This window comes from Mucor velutinosus (assembly GCF_035048745.1).
Source record: "Mucor velutinosus strain NIH1002 chromosome Unknown tig00001542, whole genome shotgun sequence".
NCBI classification, from domain to species: domain Eukaryota; kingdom Fungi; phylum Mucoromycota; class Mucoromycetes; order Mucorales; family Mucoraceae; genus Mucor; species Mucor velutinosus.
The window spans coordinates 422,923-440,712 of NW_027041924.1; the positions used below are offsets into that span (position 1 = coordinate 422,923).

The 17,790-nt window shown below is 38.3% G+C and overlaps 3 protein-coding genes across 3 annotated transcripts; all 3 read left to right on the plus strand.

Moving 5' to 3' along the window:
* Positions 1-1,892: 1,892 nt before the first annotated feature.
* ATC70_004819 (uncharacterized protein) lies at positions 1,893-6,899 on the plus strand (the record flags this gene model as incomplete). The annotated part of the gene is made up of 1 exon (XM_064824119.1): positions 1,893-6,899. The coding sequence occupies one exon, from the start codon at positions 1,893-1,895 to the stop codon at positions 6,897-6,899; it is 5,007 nt and encodes a 1,668-aa protein (XP_064677055.1).
* A 5,460-nt stretch (positions 6,900-12,359) lies between these two features.
* SPE2_2 (spermidine resistance protein) lies at positions 12,360-14,836 on the plus strand (the record flags this gene model as incomplete). The annotated part of the gene is made up of 2 exons (XM_064824120.1): positions 12,360-12,953; positions 13,010-14,836. The coding sequence occupies 2 exons, from the start codon at positions 12,360-12,362 to the stop codon at positions 14,834-14,836; spliced, it is 2,421 nt and encodes an 806-aa protein (XP_064677056.1).
* Positions 14,837-15,445: 609 nt separating this feature from the next.
* ATC70_004821 (uncharacterized protein) lies at positions 15,446-16,915 on the plus strand (the record flags this gene model as incomplete). The annotated part of the gene is made up of 3 exons (XM_064824121.1): positions 15,446-15,833; positions 15,911-16,011; positions 16,073-16,915. 3 exons carry the CDS (start codon positions 15,446-15,448, stop codon positions 16,913-16,915), a joined length of 1,332 nt encoding a protein of 443 aa, XP_064677057.1.
* Between the last annotated feature and the right edge of the window lie 875 nt (positions 16,916-17,790).

Below are 17,790 nucleotides of genomic sequence, written 5' to 3' on the forward strand. Positions count from 1 at the left end.
TTAAATTTGCGAAATTTGGAGAGAAGCTAATAATAGAACTTTTTTTAATACTATATAAATAATGGTTGTATATGTAGTAAAAGTTGTAGAGGGTACTTTGATTGACTAGGACGTGTTTGAATTGGGCTTGTTGAGGGCGATGTGGATGAGCAATGAGCAAAAATAGTCAAAATGGTGAATTTTCAAAGAACTGTACCTCAGGATTTTACTATGTGAACCGAAGCCTAAAGATTGGTAGCTTTTGTTTCTTTTTCAATTTTTTATACGACGGTATGGCTATTATAGATAAATAAAAAAAGCATTGATTATCCCCTGTGTTAAGCACAAACAATAAAAGGATTATTATTTGTAGCTTATAAAAAAATGGTCAATATTATAAAAACAAGAAAAGACTTATTTGAATAAGATCAGACACAAAAACCAAAGATTTATTGATGAAGACAAGAGTTATTCTATTTATACTAAGTTCTGAATGCCAAAGTAGCAATTTATCTTGTACAACGCTTATCACATCTGGTGAACCACAGCATTTAGATAGCTGAGATGCACTTCAATTATCATAGCTTGTCCATGTTGTTGCACAACACAGACATATCTACCCATCAAGAATACCTTAATTTTTGTAGACAGTTGTAGCCCTTCTGGCTCAACGCCCTGCTTGTAGCTCATGAAATATTAGATTTTGAGCGAATTTATGAAGGGAACGTACATCTGGCACTTAAAACCCTTACATTATGGTAGATATAACGTAGAGCTATTGAATTGCTTTTTTCTTGTACGAATCCGTTGAGTATTTGTCGAGATATGGCCAAAAAAGGGTGTCGTGTAAAATCATCGTTTTTTCCATGTGTATTAGTAAGGGAGAATTATTGAAAATCAAACGATCGCGTTTTTCATCGCAAAAAGGAAGGCTTTTCTTATGATATATATATATAATCAAATTGATCATAAAGATGCAATGCAACACTGGAAACTTTTTCTATGAGATTTGTATATGCTAGATTTTGACATATTCCCAGAAAGCCTGTTTTCGTATTTTTGCAAATTGCTCATTATTTCTGGTCTGAAAGCTAAATGTAACCAGCATGATCTGATGCGGCTTTATTGACTGCCCATAGAAGCATTAGAAAGTAAAGTATGACAACGACAGTTTCATAGTCGAATTTGTCAAAAACTTTTAAAAGATGTCAGATATAATCAAGTTTGAACACGAAAATAGCCACTGCACAAATTCAAATTAAATTGCCGCAATTACGGCTGCTACGGCGAAAGACTGAGACCAAATCTACTGGCCGTGACGTCGGATAGCGTGCCGTCTCGTTCTTTTCCATACACCTTTTTTTTTTCCTTTTTGCAAGACGCGTGAAGTGAACTAGACTAGATTCCCATCATAAACAAAACCCAAAATAAATGTCATCTCAATCAAACCATGCTACCATCAGCAGATAGGCATGCATAATAATAGTATTAGCATGATGATAGCAAGGGTTAAATGCTCTAAAATAAGAGATGACAGATACTAAAGTAAATGTCAAGGGTATTGTAATGTGTTGTAACATAAATATACCTAAAAAGGATACAGGCTCAACAATAAAGAGCTATTCTTTACGCATGATTCAAAAACCATATATTGAAATACCGTTCTTGATCCATCAGATCAACAACTAAATGACCCAACAAAAATATATAAAGTAATGGAATCACTGGCAACTACTAAACTGCTGCCAGATAAGAGATATAAACCAAATAATATAAATAGAGACGTAGAATATACATTTTATTGCACATTATCCTAATTTCAAATAAAGAAGGATTTTAACAGTATTCTACCTGCTTTTTTAACCCCCTTTTTACTGCATTTTTTACTGTTACAATCAATCATTGATTTCGTTATGTCGTCTGTTCTGTCTGGTAACTCCCCACTGTCATCTCGTGCTGGCTCACCTAATCCCATGGAAGAGGACGTCATCATGGAGGATGGCAACGCATCCTTACCTGCCTCAGTTTCTGCAACAACTGAACGCCTCAATGAGATGGATCTCGCGGCTGACCCGCATACAAACCTCGTTGGCACCCCGTCTCCTGCGCCTACTATATCCACTAAAGGTGAAGAAATTGTCAACCCTGACGCTACCTCACCACAACCTGCTCCACCTGTTACGAAGCCGCCAACGTTGACTGAAGTTCTGAAGAAGGTTCTACTCCAAAAGGAAAATGCGCAAATAGCATACTTGAAAGCTCTGAGCCATTCCAATGTCAATGTTGATGAAGCCAACCTACTCCGTGAAAAAGTAAACAATTTAGACAAGCATGTCAAAACACTTACCGATGGTCTCAAGGCTGCTGCTGCTGCTACTGCTGCTGCCACCAAGGCTTCCGCTGCCGCTAACTCATCGTCCACTGGCTTAAAAATTTCCAAGAGAGATCTTCCCAAATTCCAACTGGAGGATAACAAAGCTAAACCATTTCCACATGAGGAGGCATATCGTTCTGTTGATCATTTCCTCTCAGAATTCGAAAAAATTGTGTATTCTTCTGGCCAAGACATCGAAACCGTATGGCGCAAGTACATTCCCCTCACGTTGTCGTATGAATTGGATGACTGGATGAAGACGGTGGTCATGAAGTGCAATGTCTGGCACGATGTCAAGTTGGTTTTCAGCAAGAAGTTTGGGACAGTAGTTTCAAGAATACATAAGCGTCGTGCTGTGATGAATATGGAAATTGGGTTCCATGAATCTGTCGATGAATATTCCAATCGTTTCTTCCGCACTGTTGGTGAGGCCGGCTATCATCGTGATGATTTGACAATTGGTGATGTCTTTTTGTTGTCTTTACCCGAGTCCTGGCAGCTGAACATTTGTACTGTGCTCCTTTCAAATACCAAGAGACAAGCCTGGACTACCACGGAAATTCACAATGCTGCCGTAGATCTTCTTGGTGAAAAGACTCCCCAATCATTGATGCTAGGAAAGGACACCAAGCGCAAGTTTGGCTCTGTTGAACCCCCTATTGTTGCTACCTCTGGCTCATCTGCCACCACATCTTCTGCTTTGCCAAAGGCAAGAATGCTTGGTGATCGAAATCTGCCCAATAGGGCTGCTACCAAGAACCCTAACCCTTGCCGCCATTGTGGTCGCCCCTGGAAGCATGGCCATACTTGTGAAGAATATCGAATGGCCAAACGCCAAAAGGGCGCTGGTGATGGAATCAACGTATTGTCCGTGTCTACTACTTCTGATACTAAAGAAGAAAATGAAACTGACGTGATGACCCAAGCTTTAAAAGAAGCATATGAAAACGAAATTTACAAATGTAAGTCTAAAAAGACAAACGAAAGCAAAAACAACATGAAACTAATCACGCCTCTTCTATTAAATGGTAGAAGAATCATCGGAAAAGTGGATCCCGGATCGGATATTAGTTTCATCAATAAAAGCATATTAAATAAATCGTTTTCAAACATACAAACGTATAAAACAAATGGCTTTCTCAATTTCTTGTCTGTAAATGATGATAACAAGAACAGTACGGTAACAAGAATTGGTAAAACTGAACCTATGGAAGTAACTTATACAAACAATATCAAATTCGCTCATGAATTCGAGGTCATTAAATTTAATGATGAGTTGTCTACTGAATTTGATGTGTTACTTGGTGTCGATATTCTACCCAAATTGAATATCTACCTGCAAGGAGTAGCATATAAATTTCCTGATTCAGAAAAGGACAAAGAAATGAAGCAGTTTGAGGATATAAATCACGATCAACAAAACAAATTCAATCCTGAAAAGGCTGATTATGGTACTCCAAGCGAAAGAAAAGAATTGCTAGCACAAATTCAATCAGCTTTGGACGAAAACAGGGCTATCCCAAGTGATGCAGCATGTACAATGCCAGAATCAGTTGTAAGAATCAAAATTTCGGATCCCAGTGATTGTTTCGTTCGACAATATCCATTAGCGGTAAATGCAAATGCAGAAATCAAATCACAGCTAGAAGAATGGCTAAAAGATGGCATTGTCGAGCGTACCAAACCTGATCCAACCTTTCACTCACCTTTATTGGCTGTACCTAAACGTGATCCACTCACCGGGAAAACTAGCAAGCTTCGAATCTGTTGCGATTTAAGAAGAATAAATGCTGCCATCTCGGATAAAGACTGTCATGAGAACTTTGCTGTACCAAAAATAGATGAAATCTTCAGCAAGGTTGTTGGTAACGCTAATGTCATAAGTGTTTTGGATCTAAAGCAAGCTTATTTTGCATTTCCTGTATCACCAGAATCAAGACGTTGCCTCATATTTAGTCATAACAATTTGACGTACCAATGGACCAGAGCCCCTTTTGGGTTAAAATTCCTTGTAAGCCAGTTTGTCTATACAATGAGCGTTTTATTCGATGGCATTGAACAAGAGTTGAAAGATGAAGTAAAGAAATTATACATAAAACAAAACAAAGACACCACTCAAATTGGCAATGAAATCCAAGCAGGAGTCTGCCACTACTTAGACGATATCGTGGTGTATGCTAGAAACGCAGAATTTAATGCACTAATGGTTAATTTAGTGGTAAGGAGATTGAGTAGAGTAAATCTACGTATCAATACAGATAAATGTTCATTCTTCCAAACAAGTGTCTATCTGCTTGGATTCATCATCAGTAAAGATACCACAAAAATTGATACAAAAAGACTATCAAACATTGAGTCATGGGAAATCCCAAAGACAACGAAACAGGTCCGTAGTCTTATGGGTATTATCAGCCATTTAAGAAACTACTGTCCAATGCTGTCTAAAATAGCTGCTCCTATTGACAGTCTACGAAATGAGAAAAAAATCACTGCAAAATGGACATCCTTACATACTGATAGACTCCAAAGAATCAAACAAATACTCATGTCTAGTCAAATCCTTTATGCACCTAATCCATCAAAGCCATACTTCATGCAAACTGATGCCAGCGTTCTGGGAATATCAGCCTGTCTATTCCAAAAGGATGAAATGGGACGCATTAAGCATATAGCATTCGCAAGCAGATCTTTGAATAGTGCAGAACGAAATTGGTCTACTAACCGAAGAGAAACTGCAGCCATTGTGTTTGGTTTTGAAAAATACAAAGCTTTATTATGGGGGCACAATGATATAACTGTTTTATGTAATCATTTGGCCCTAACGTATCTTTTTACATCATCAACACTGAACAGCACTCTTCAAGGGTATCTGGAAATTTTAGGAGAATACAATTTCTCAGTAGCTCACATCAAAGGAATGGAAAACATTCTTGCTGACCGACTATCGAGATTGTACCCTGCCATAACCGAAGATGAAGAGCTAGCTGATGAATATGAACAACAGATTAAGAAACTACACAAGCTAATCCTGCTACGAAGAACTACCGGGAACAAAATCGTTAAACAAAAGGAAGTTCATTCCAAAGACCCCAATCTAAATGTCCTAGCGATAAAGCTCAGTAGCAAAGAATTTAAACAAACCACAACTGATTATGTTTGTCCACCTCAACAAGATCGTAAAAAGATCATCCAAGATGCACATAAGGTAGGACATTTTGGGATTGCGGCTGTGGTTAAGCACATTCACACTTATCATGGTCTTCATTGGAACTCCATCTATAAGGACGCCAAAGAACTTTTGCTGTCTTGTAAGGAATGTCAATTGCATAATATTGCAAAGAAAGGATTCAACCCAGCAAGAAGTGTAGTGTCGTATGAACCATTTGATTTCATTAGCATGGATATGATTGGACCCTTACCAGTAACGGAAAGAGGCAATTGTTATATTCTTGTGGTTGTAGACATCTGTACCAAATACATCATTGCTCGTCCTACACCAAACAAACAAAGTGACACAATCGCTAACATCTTGGTCTCAATCTATGGAGATTATGGTTTAGCAGTGAATGTTACCTTATCTGATAATGGAAGAGAATTCAAATCTCAACTATCAGAATACATCTATAAATCATTAAACATTGGCATGATACAAAGCACTCCTTACTACGCACAGGGAAATGGTCATAGTGAAAATTCTGTGAAAACTGTAACTGCAACACTAAGGAAAATGTGTGGGAATGACACCAGAAACTGGGATAACCGTTTGCCTATTGTACAACTAGCTATAAACATGAAAGTCCGTGATCGCACAGCAAGCACCCCTTTCAGCTTGATGTTTGCAAGACAAGTAACATTGGACCCTAAGAAAATTAATAGAAATAACAGGAAAGCATTGACACTGGAAGAGCTACAAAAAAGAGCTGAAACCATGAATGACATTGTCTTTCCTGCTATACAACAACGAACTGATGAATTGGCTAAAATATATCGCGAGAAATTCAACAAGAAACACTACATAATCGAAGATATTCCAGCTGGTACACCTGTAATGGTACGTTACGCAGAAGGTCGATCGAATAAACTAGCCCCGCTATATTCAGGACCATATATTGTGGTGCGACGTACTCAAGCAGGAACGTATGTACTAAAAGATGATACTAGCGAATTGCTACATCGTGAATATACGCCCTCTGAATTAAAAGTTGTCTCATTAGACGAAACAGCATTGGAAGCGCAAGTATATGAGGTAGAAGAAATTCGTGATCATCGAGTGCTCCCCGATGGCACATACGAATATCTGACCAAATGGTGTGGTTACGGTGAAAGAGAGAATGACTGGCTTACCCCTGATCTATTCTCCACACCTACTCCTATTACCAATTACTGGAAGAAAATGAAAGAACTTGAAAGACGAGAGGCATCTAGAAAAGAAATCAATGATACTTCAATTAAGAATACTATCAACAAATCTAAGAAACGCCAAACAAAATTGCCTCAAACAAATACTCGCCGCCAAAAACGTGCAAGAAATACGAAATCTAAATAATATCCTACCTAAAATATCTCTTTAAATATATATATATATATATATATACATAATACATAATTTTTTCCTTTCCAATATCTCTGATTTCATTTCGAATTTAAGTCTTCTAAATTTGCTGCATACCGGGTCAACGCAAATCTTGTTTGCGTTTAGCGGGGAGGCATGAAGTGAACTAGACTAGATTCCCATCATAAACAAAACCCAAAATAAATGTCATCTCAATCAAACCATGCTACCATCAGCAGATAGGCATGCATAATAATAGTATTAGCATGATGATAGCAAGGGTTAAATGCTCTAAAATAAGAGATGACAGATACTAAAGTAAATGTCAAGGGTATTGTAATGTGTTGTAACATAAATATACCTAAAAAGGATACAGGCTCAACAATAAAGAGCTATTCTTTACGCATGATTCAAAAACCATATATTGAAATACCGTTCTTGATCCATCAGATCAACAACTAAATGACCCAACAAAAATATATAAAGTAATGGAATCACTGGCAACTACTAAACTGCTGCCAGATAAGAGATATAAACCAAATAATATAAATAGAGACGTAGAATATACATTTTATTGCACATTATCCTAATTTCAAATAAAGAAGGATTTTAACAGTATTCTACCTGCTTTTTTAACCCCCTTTTTACTGCAACGCGTTTAGCATCAAACCATATTCGTTTTGGAAACCATTTGATTGATAATAACGCTCTAGCTTCCGATAACCCTGTATTGTATTGTTGGAAGAACTTGATACTGCTTCTTTGAAGTGGAATATATTAGGTACCATTCGATAACGAACACTGGTGGAAGGCGTAGAATTAACACTAATAATTGAGTTTGTTTATTAGATTTAGTAATTTTTTGCTTGTTTGAGTGAGTGCTGCTGCCATTACTTCTCTTCAATCTCTGCTGCCTGCTTCTTTGGTTCATCATGTCTGGTGATTGCTTCTTATTTGGTCTTTTATGGTCTCTGCTGGTGTCGTTCGTTCTTTGGTTCTTCTATGTTGCTGGTGTTGCTGCTGCTGCTGCTGCTGCTGCTGCTAATATGGTCTTTCCTGATCTACTGTCTTTGGTGCATGCTTGCCTTCTGGTCTATCTCTGGTGGTTGCTTCTTTGGTCTTTGTCTGGTCTCTGGTGTCGTTGCTGCTGCTGTTAATAATATGGTCTTTCCTGGTCTACTGTCTTTGGTGCATGATTGTCTTCTGATTTATCTCTGGTGATTGCCTATCCTTTGGTCTATCTGTAGTTATGGTAAGTGGTAAGTATCATTTTTTCTTCTGGTCGCAATGATAAAAGACTTCTTTGAACGTTTGTATTATTGCTTCCTTTCTCATGATATTGCATTCATGATGTTTCCTTTGTTGCGCTTTGTTGCGTTTTCTTTTTCTTTTGCTGGTTGTGTTTCCTCTGTGGCTTCACATGAAACAACATTAGCCATATGTTGTATTGCAAACTTATAATACCACTGTTGCTTTTGCAGCTGTTGTGCGTGTTTGTGTTGCTTTACATCCGACTATTACTGCCATGCACGTTGCTCATGTATGCATTTTTGTTGCAACAACAACGAGCTCTTTTAAACATCTTTGATGTTGCATTTATGATATTCCTTTCTTTGATCCACTTTGTGTGAGTAATTTTTTTTTGTCTACATACTACTATACTCCTATAGTAATATGTTCTTTTCTTCTTTCGTTTATTATTATTATGTTTCTTTTGAAGCATACCTTTTTTTACGTTGTTGTGGATGTGCCTATCGCTGAAGCTCAACAAGACTTTATCCGAGGCTAGAAGGTAGATAGGCCGCCTCCACTTGATTATCGCTACTTACTTTAGTGATGATTGAGAGTCTCAATGCCAGAATTTAAAAGCTAGGTGGTGTAAGTAAGGCATGCTCTAGCACCTGGGGGAAATTTGATGATAGCATCTGCTATACTGCTGTATATCGGAGCTTAAAATTTTGCCTCACATCAAAACAGGGGGAAACCCTCGCAAAATTTTTTTTATGTCAGCGGAGTTTTCAAGCAATTTGATTGGCTGAGAGGTTGAAGCAACGAAGGTCTACAACTAGTTGATTTCCGCTTAATGTCATGTATTATAATTTTGTGTTTGTAAGAAAAATATATTCAAATATTGATAAAATTTAAACCCTTCTTTATTCAAAAGTAAGATAAGGTGCAATTACTGGATCTGGCATCTATCACACGGTTTTATGCGAGGGATATTCTTTAAATAAGTTCACTGCAGTATGTGAGGAAAGTTATATAGCTGCTGCAGTATACTAGGTACCAAGTATAATCCCAATGCCGTATGCCTTGCCAAACATACATCGTTTAAGATTGACTCCCAACATTCAATTTCATGAGCTGCTGTTGTGCTGGAGAGGTTACAAGTGTCTATAAGGTTTACGTTATTCTTGATGGGGGGTATGTGTAATACATCCACTATGATCTGCATTCCGACAGTTCATCCAGCTACCAGATTTAGATATAAACTGTATGTACACTGGATTAGATGCATGATATCGATGTATACTATAAAAAGATATGGACTTCAGATACTACGCTAGTACTATAAGATTCATACTATATAAGATATAGGCTATAGATGGCACCACGGACATGGATGGCGCTATAGACTTATACTTGTATTCCGACATTGACTACGGATGTTTACCATATCTGGATAGACATCAAGATTAATGCAATATGAGCTTGTTGCTTCAGATGTGCACTTTATGATCCACGCTACAAGACACATGCTTATATCCGTGATACTAGCTACAGATACTTTATGTACTATAGACTTGTACTATATATATGAGACATGCTATAGACATGCATACGATATGCTATAGACATGTCATATATCCAGATACATGCTAAAGATATATGCTCAGCGATATAAACTCAGATATGTTATATTGATACAGACTAAGGAGACTGTACCTATCGGATACATGCTACTAGATTGATATTAATTATTTTTATAGAAAGGATAGATCAGGGTACTTCGGATGAGAGTCTAATTATTCATCCAGACAAAAGCTAAATCATGATTAGCTTGCTGGAGTTGTCTTTTAGCACAATTAGACATTAGTTGATCTGAGTTGACTTATTTGTCAATCTAATTAATAGAACTTTTATCCATTGTTATAGTATATAAGAAGGATTATTTACCTGGCCAGTAGAGATACTTGAGTTTACTTTACACCTGTCAGTTTGATAATAAAAACATTCTTTTTTTCCGTGAATTTTAGTCTATCAAGCCTCAAATTCCACATGACCGATGCCCGTCTTCATATATAAGTTTTTTTTTTTTTTTTTTTTTTTTTTTTTTTCTTCAGAAAAATATATGTTGCTGAGCTTATATCCTAAATAGAAATTGTTTAGCAGTGATCCGGAAGATCCTATGCTCAATCCTCCGTAGTCTCAGAGCCAGACTCATTTTCCATCAATCAGGAATAACGTGGAACGTTAAAGAACCTTCTAACTGTTTAAGCGTCCTTTGGAGGAATATGGGTTTAGAGTTCCTATTTTTTTTATGAAGTTATACAATGGAATATGTATGTGGTCAAAATGAAGCATTTGTATAAGTTTTGAAGTTGGTTTTACTAATTTGTGCGCAAAGTCTCTTCGTTGAAAAGCAAATCAGATTTGCTTCTCTTATGTGAATCGATTTAAAGCTTAATGCTTCTTCTTAATAGCATCATTTCTTGTTATAAACGATCTTAATCTGAAACAGATTATCGTAATCAGAAGTGGACCCAGGAATAAGGTGTATCTCGTCAAAGCTTGATTTGGAACGTTTAGAAGATTTGTGTCATACAAGCACTTCAGGTTTTTGGGATTTCTGCTTATGAACCATATGGTTAAACGTTCTATGCCAAATACCTAATACAAATTGCTGCAAAGGGCAAAACAGCTTCGATTTTGTGTATTGGACCAATAATGTTCAAGAAGAGCCTGTTAGTGCATATGTTTGTTTTATCACATTGTCTTATCTGTATTATAAGACTAAACTTTGATAATCGGTGATACGACTCATAATACCTCGTTCTCTTTAACAACGCAGTAATGCCCAGCTTCCGTTGCTGTGGTGGTGGTCAGGTTCGAAATCATCAAGTAGTCACCAGCTCCGAATCTGGTCAATGAAAGCAGCCATGATTCATACAAAACCCGTACCTGAAATCGTAAAGATGTAGCATTAAAAGAATATGCCCATTGTTCTAAATGACTTAAAAAGCATTCTGTTTAAGCCCAGTAGTATTGAAGAAACTTGGCGGTTAACATTTGTTGATTGGCTATAAGAATAATATCTGATGAGGCAAGTCTTTGTGTGCGTACTGGCAGTAAATGATAAAATTAAATGTTCTCACTGTGATTTATACAATATGTATAGTCTTATATACGACATGTTTCTACGGTGGAATGACACTATCTAATATTTGGATATAAAAAGCAATTGTTATCAATGCAACCAAGATATACAGCATGATTCATGAAGAGAGACAGTGTTTATCAGCACGTGTCGCGTCTAGAATTGAAGCTTAAATAATTACTCGGAGGATTAGGCTTGCACATACTCTTCTATAAAAGGGAACAAGAAAGATAAGAATATTATTATCGCTCATTCCGAAAATGTCGTATTTAAAGGGGTACATAGCTACTACATGCGTTCAGTATCAGCATTTTATCTGATGTCCGAATAAACGTTTGATCTGTACAATGGAGTACTTTTTATGCGGCTGATTCACATTAGAAACAGACGATCACTATATAGGATGTCATAAATCCATAGTGTCCTGAATATTGTCTGCCCAAAATGACGTACAAATGGTTAATGTAAAGCTATCGGAAATGACCGGGTTACACTTCAGTTGACTGAAGCTTGGGATTCAAATATACAGGAGCCAACTATCAAGACGTTACTTGGAAAGAAGCTACTTTAACGCGGTAGCAATGGCCATGCCGTGTGAACATCTAGACGATTATATATATATATATATATATATATATATATTCAACTGGATGATTTCCTACTCTATATTCCCAATTCAGGTCCATTGAAATAGATAAGTAATACGGCTGTCTTCAGTCACATGCGATAACTGGCATAACTAGAATCAACAAAAAAGGTAATTTGCGATTGCCATTTTATTTGACCAGCGATCCAGCTTCAGCCAACTCTACTATGATAACTTATAAATGTACCATAAGAAGAGAGTGTAGCACACATAAGAAAAATGATCGTGTTTACAGCAATTAATTATCTCCTTTCTTTTCTCTCTTTCCAACTATTTCTATCCATACAAGTTTTTGTGAATTGGCAAAAACAAACCTTTTGATTTGTCTAACACATCCCACATCCCACATTCAATTGGAAAGGATCAGTACTACCAAGCAGCCTATGGGCATCATTTTCTTTCGTATCTATAGCCATTTAATCCCACCACCATGTCGTTGATCAGCAACAATAAAATCAAGAAGCCAACAATTATGGATCAGCTACTATCTGATTCCTTATTCCCACCCACTCGACCTCGTCCCCCTCCCAACAACAACAGTGGCATTCAAGCAACCGCAACAGCAATTGACAGAGAGCAGCAGTCAGAAGACGAAACCAAGAAAGATCCATTGGCAAGCAGAGTTTGGAGAATGTATACAAAAGCAAAGGATACGCTACCAAACGGATCCAGAATGGAAAACCTAACCTGGAGAATGATGGCAATGACATTGACCAAGAAGAAACTAGCTGAAGAAGAAGAAGCAGCATTAAAAGCAAAAAGAGAAGAAAAGGAGCAAGCTGAAGCCATGAATGTTGATCAACAAAACAACCCAACAACACCTCCTGTTGCTGATGACACTACCGGCTTATTATCTTCGTCCGCCCCACCTTACACAATGGTGGATTTCTTCAATACCAATCAACAACATCAACAACATTCTCATCAAGATGACTATGGCTCAATGCATGAAAACAAAACCAATGTGCTCATTACTGGAAGCACACGAGCGATAACTGGCAACTATAACGTCCCCAGGTTCATTGTAAGTCTGATTTCAATAGCCGCATTATGCATACTAAGAAGTTATCTATTGAATAGCCTGTCAAAAGAAGAGTGAATTACGATCAGAATAACAGCATCACTATACCGTCGCTGGATGAAGAAGTCGAGGAAGAAGATGATGACATGGATAGCACGACTAAACAAGATGTTGTGGATCCTTATTCATTAGACGAAGAAGACTTCAATGCATTTACTGGTAATAATGGCCAGGCAGCCCCCACATCGCAGCCTTATTTCAATAGTGTTCTAAACGAAGGAAGCTACGCATTCAACACCAATAAGCCCTCATTACTTCAGCATCAGACTAGCCAGTATTCGCCAACAACCCCTCCGGTCGCATCTAGCTCATTCTACTTTGATTCATCTGCTCAAAATGCATTACTGCCTATGCAGTCTCCATCACTCGCATCTCTACAACATCAGCAACAGCAACATCAGCAGCAGCAATCACTCAGCACAAATGCCGGAAGCTTAAGCTTTGAAGACATCTTGAACGTTTATTACAGCCAGCCCAATGTACAAACGCCGGATGCTTTTGATACGTCGTCTACAGCTGGTATCCTGCATTTGCAGTCTGTTCATCTTTCGTCGTCCGTAACAGGAGGCTCAACTTCAGCATCTCCTCCACCATCTGTATCGTCGCCACACTCCATGTCAAGTTCAGAATATCATAGTCTCGAGGATGAAGACTTGGATGAGGACGACAGTAAAAGATTCACTAGCAGGTACAAGAAACCCAAGTCGATTAGTGGAATTCGCCAGCAACAGCAGCAAGCGTCCAGCAATAGCAAATCTGGCCATGTTGCAGCTAAAACGCAATGCTCCAATTGTCAGACTACAACAACACCACTTTGGCGTCGTGATCCTGAAGGTCATCCACTCTGTAATGCATGTGGACTATTTCTTAAATTGCACGGTGCAGTAAGACCCCTTAGTCTCAAAACAGATATCATTAAAAAGCGCAATCGTGGCAGTGCCAGTGGAGCAAGCAGTAGCAACAATGGTGGTACAGCATCGAGTAGCAATACAACTAGTAAATCAAACCATAAGTCAATCAAGATGTATGGCAAAAGGCATCAGCAGGCGGTGGACGCTAGAAAAGAGGAAAGTAGCATCAATAAATCCTTGTTAGATCGAAGAAACACGGTTCACATTGCACCCCATCAATCCAATGCCGGTAATCACAGGCCAATGCTACCAGCAAAACCTATCAGTCTAACAGCAAAGAGACAGAGATGCACGTCAGATAGGTTACCTTTTAGCAACAATCATCTGTTATCGTCACCACCCACACCAGTAAGCAATAACTTCCCTCTTCAGCAGCAGCAGCAGCAGCAGCAAATCTCTCCTATTGCTACACCTCTGACATACACATCTTCCCCGCCACCCACAGCGCAGATACCCACGGCTGTTCCATTGACGCAATCGATAGCAACTACACCCACAACCGAATCGCCCGCCAATCTACCTGCTGCGTCTGCAACCAATGCAGCGGTTTATGCTATACTGGAGTCCATTGGTATACATCTAAATAGCTTACCTGTTGAATTATTGCCATTGATTGCTTCAGCAGCCAACTATCATGCGGCCAACAAACAGCGGATACAAGAGCAAGAGCAAAAAGCAAATGTACCATCATTGTTAAGCAATGTTTTATATCAGCAACAACAGCAACAACAGCAACAAGACGGGCTGTCATCATCGGCATCATTATCGTCAAGTAGTCAAAATTTTTCTCAGTTTGCACAACAGTTTCCGCAATTGCAACAGTTGCAACAGCAACAGCAACAACAACAACAACAACAACAGCAACAGCAACAAAAACAACAACGTGATTCCTTAAACAATCAGCATTCACCCTGAAGCTAACCTTTACTCTATGACTCTAAATACCTATGCCATTTCTTTTTTTTTTTTTCTGCCCATGTTATGTACATGTCTTATATTCTCTACATGCCCCTTTTCTCAATTTACTAATTCTCTGCCTATTGTCTCATATCATGAATAAATCAACAACATTTCTCGATTATTGTAAATATTTAAGACTCCTGTCTCGAGTTTCATTTTTGTAAATTGACAGAAAAAGGCAAAAAATTCCCTTTAAAACAACTGGTTCATCTCAGACATGAAAAAGGGGGAAAACTTTGTCAATACAAGGGGATTTGATAGTGTTTGAGATAGGTAACAAACAAATGCCAGCGTTTTGTTGGTGTAGTACGCACGCACTCTGTTTGTAGCAGTCTGTGTATTGTATAAATCAAAAAGATACAAGGATTTAACCTGGCTTCATTGGATTTTGAGTCATGACGCATGGTACATTGGACGAACCATTCAACGGTGGATCACGCAATTGGAACTCAATTCCGAGCAATTTTCTACCATATATAAATATGAGCATCATTGCAACATCCCTAATCTCATTTTTATCTTTTTTTTTTTTTTTTTTTTTTTCTTCTTACTTGCTCGCATAAAATGATCCAGAAAGATGCCTACGGCTCAATTGAAAATGTGTCACTCACACAGGATGATGCCGATCTATTACAAGCCAGCAAACCTGGGTACGGCACAAGATCTGTTCTCGAAGTATCACTCAATATTGTAAATGCCACTGTGGGCTCTGGTGTTATCGGTTTGCCGTTTGCGTTGTTATTGGCTGGTTTTACAACAGGTATCGCAATCTCAGTTTTTGTCAGCATCTTGACCTTCTTCGCCATCTACTCCCTGATCTTGTCTGGTCAAAAGAGCCAAGTCTATGATTTTGCATCCCTGGCTAAACTATCCATGGGTCAGTTCGGATTCCACATGCTTAACCTGATGTTGTTTATCCAGAGCGCTGGCAGTGTGATTAGTTACTTTATTTGTGAGTGTTTCTACAACGTATTTAATGGAGATTTAAATTTCTACATGTTACATATATTAATACATCCTGATCCGTAGTGGTTGCTGATACTATCCCTGTGCTCTTGGGCTTGTATTTTCCTGAATATCCCTTGTTGGCCGATAGGCAGTTGATAACAATCCTTGTGTCCGTGTTTGTTGTAAGTAATTTTTATCGGCAGAAGCATTTCGAATAATTGTTTAACCATTCTGTATAAATAGATTTTCCCTCTCAACTTATTTAGGTCTATCGGAGCTCTCGCAAGATGGTCCGCCTTCTCAGTCTTGCTGTTGCCTGTCATGATCCTGACTGTGCTGATTAGAGCACCTGTGTACGCAAAAGACCACGAAGCCCCCGTCTTATCGGTCGGTAGAGATCCTGTTGCTGCCATGGGTATCATGTCATTTGCCTTTGTTTGCTCCCAAGTCGCATTCTCCAACTACTTGTCTCAAAAGAATCAATCACTACCATCATGGAAGTATTCATCAATTCTATCCTCGTTCATGAGTTGGGGCATTTCAATTTCATTTGCAGCCATCGGTTACCTCAGTTTTGGTCAAGATGTTACATCAAACATTTTCAGCAATTTCCCTGCTGACGATAATGTGATTAATGTTGGTAGATTGGCTCTAGGCCTTTCTATGGTGTTGACAGTGCCAATGGCATTTTACCCTGCAAGAGATGCTGTGCAAAAGACTATTGGATTTGAAACTGAAGATCGTCAGCCAAGTGCATTACAACATTATAGCGTCACTGTGGTACTATTCACACTCTTCTTGATTGCTGGTGTCAATATTCATTCACTTGGCAAAGTGTATTCTGTTGTTGGTGGTATCGCTTCCTCCTTCTTGGCTTATATTATTCCTGCATTTGCTTATATTGCCGTTTTCCACCCCAATTGGATCAGAAGAACTGAACACGAGTCTGTGCCGCTCGTACCTGCTGCAACAACTGATTTAAAGATTTTCGCAAAGCCAACTTGGTGGTTGGATATTGCTTGTATTGTTCTCTTGGTCTTTGGCCTCTTTGTGATGACTTATACTGCAGTACATGCCTTCAATTAGAATTACATTTACCCCATCAGATTACCCCTTACATTTTTTATATATCGCATTCTCTCTCAGATACCCATTTTCTATAATAAAGAAATTAATTCTTCATACGAAATTTGCCATAATACCGAAAGATTGCAGAATCTCATTGTGCACAGGGCCTAACTTGATTTAGACGAGAGCAGTAAAATCAAGATTCATACATTTGATGTGCTAGTAACAATGGCTACGCATACTTTTTTTGGCTAGGAGTGCTGATCAGTAACATATTAGAGGATATTGCGTATACACGGAGAAATAAGGAAGATTACAGCGTACCGTCGAGGTTTATTCGACATATAACCGTGTACTAGGATCAGTGATACTATTTTTATTGTCGTCAAAAATACGGTGGGCTTATCAGACCACTATTTCTGTCTGGACATTTGAAATTGTACTTCTTGACCTTTCACTGCGCGATCGAAATGACCTGGTGAACTGTGATTAGAGCCTTCTATGATGCTCTACGTCCGCATCGAAGGGTTCGATTCATATATGGGCAGATAACATCCTTGCTGTATCTCTTATTACAGTCGACGAAACTAGGTTAGGTCAACTAAAAAAAAAAAAAAAATTGATCATTTCCAAATTGAGTTGGGACACGATTACAAAAATGGGACACAAAAGGGAAAATAGGACACAGAAGGGAAAATGTTACAGCAATAGAAAAACAGGACACAGATGCAAAAATAGGGCATATTGAGCGTTAGTATATATCAACTCTCTATTGGTCATGTATTTATATACTCTCTTACCTGTAGTAATCTTTAAGTTTTTTGTCCAAAGACGCAAAACAACCACGTTCTATGTGGCGCGTTGTCGATTTTGACGTGTAAAAATTGTTGGTC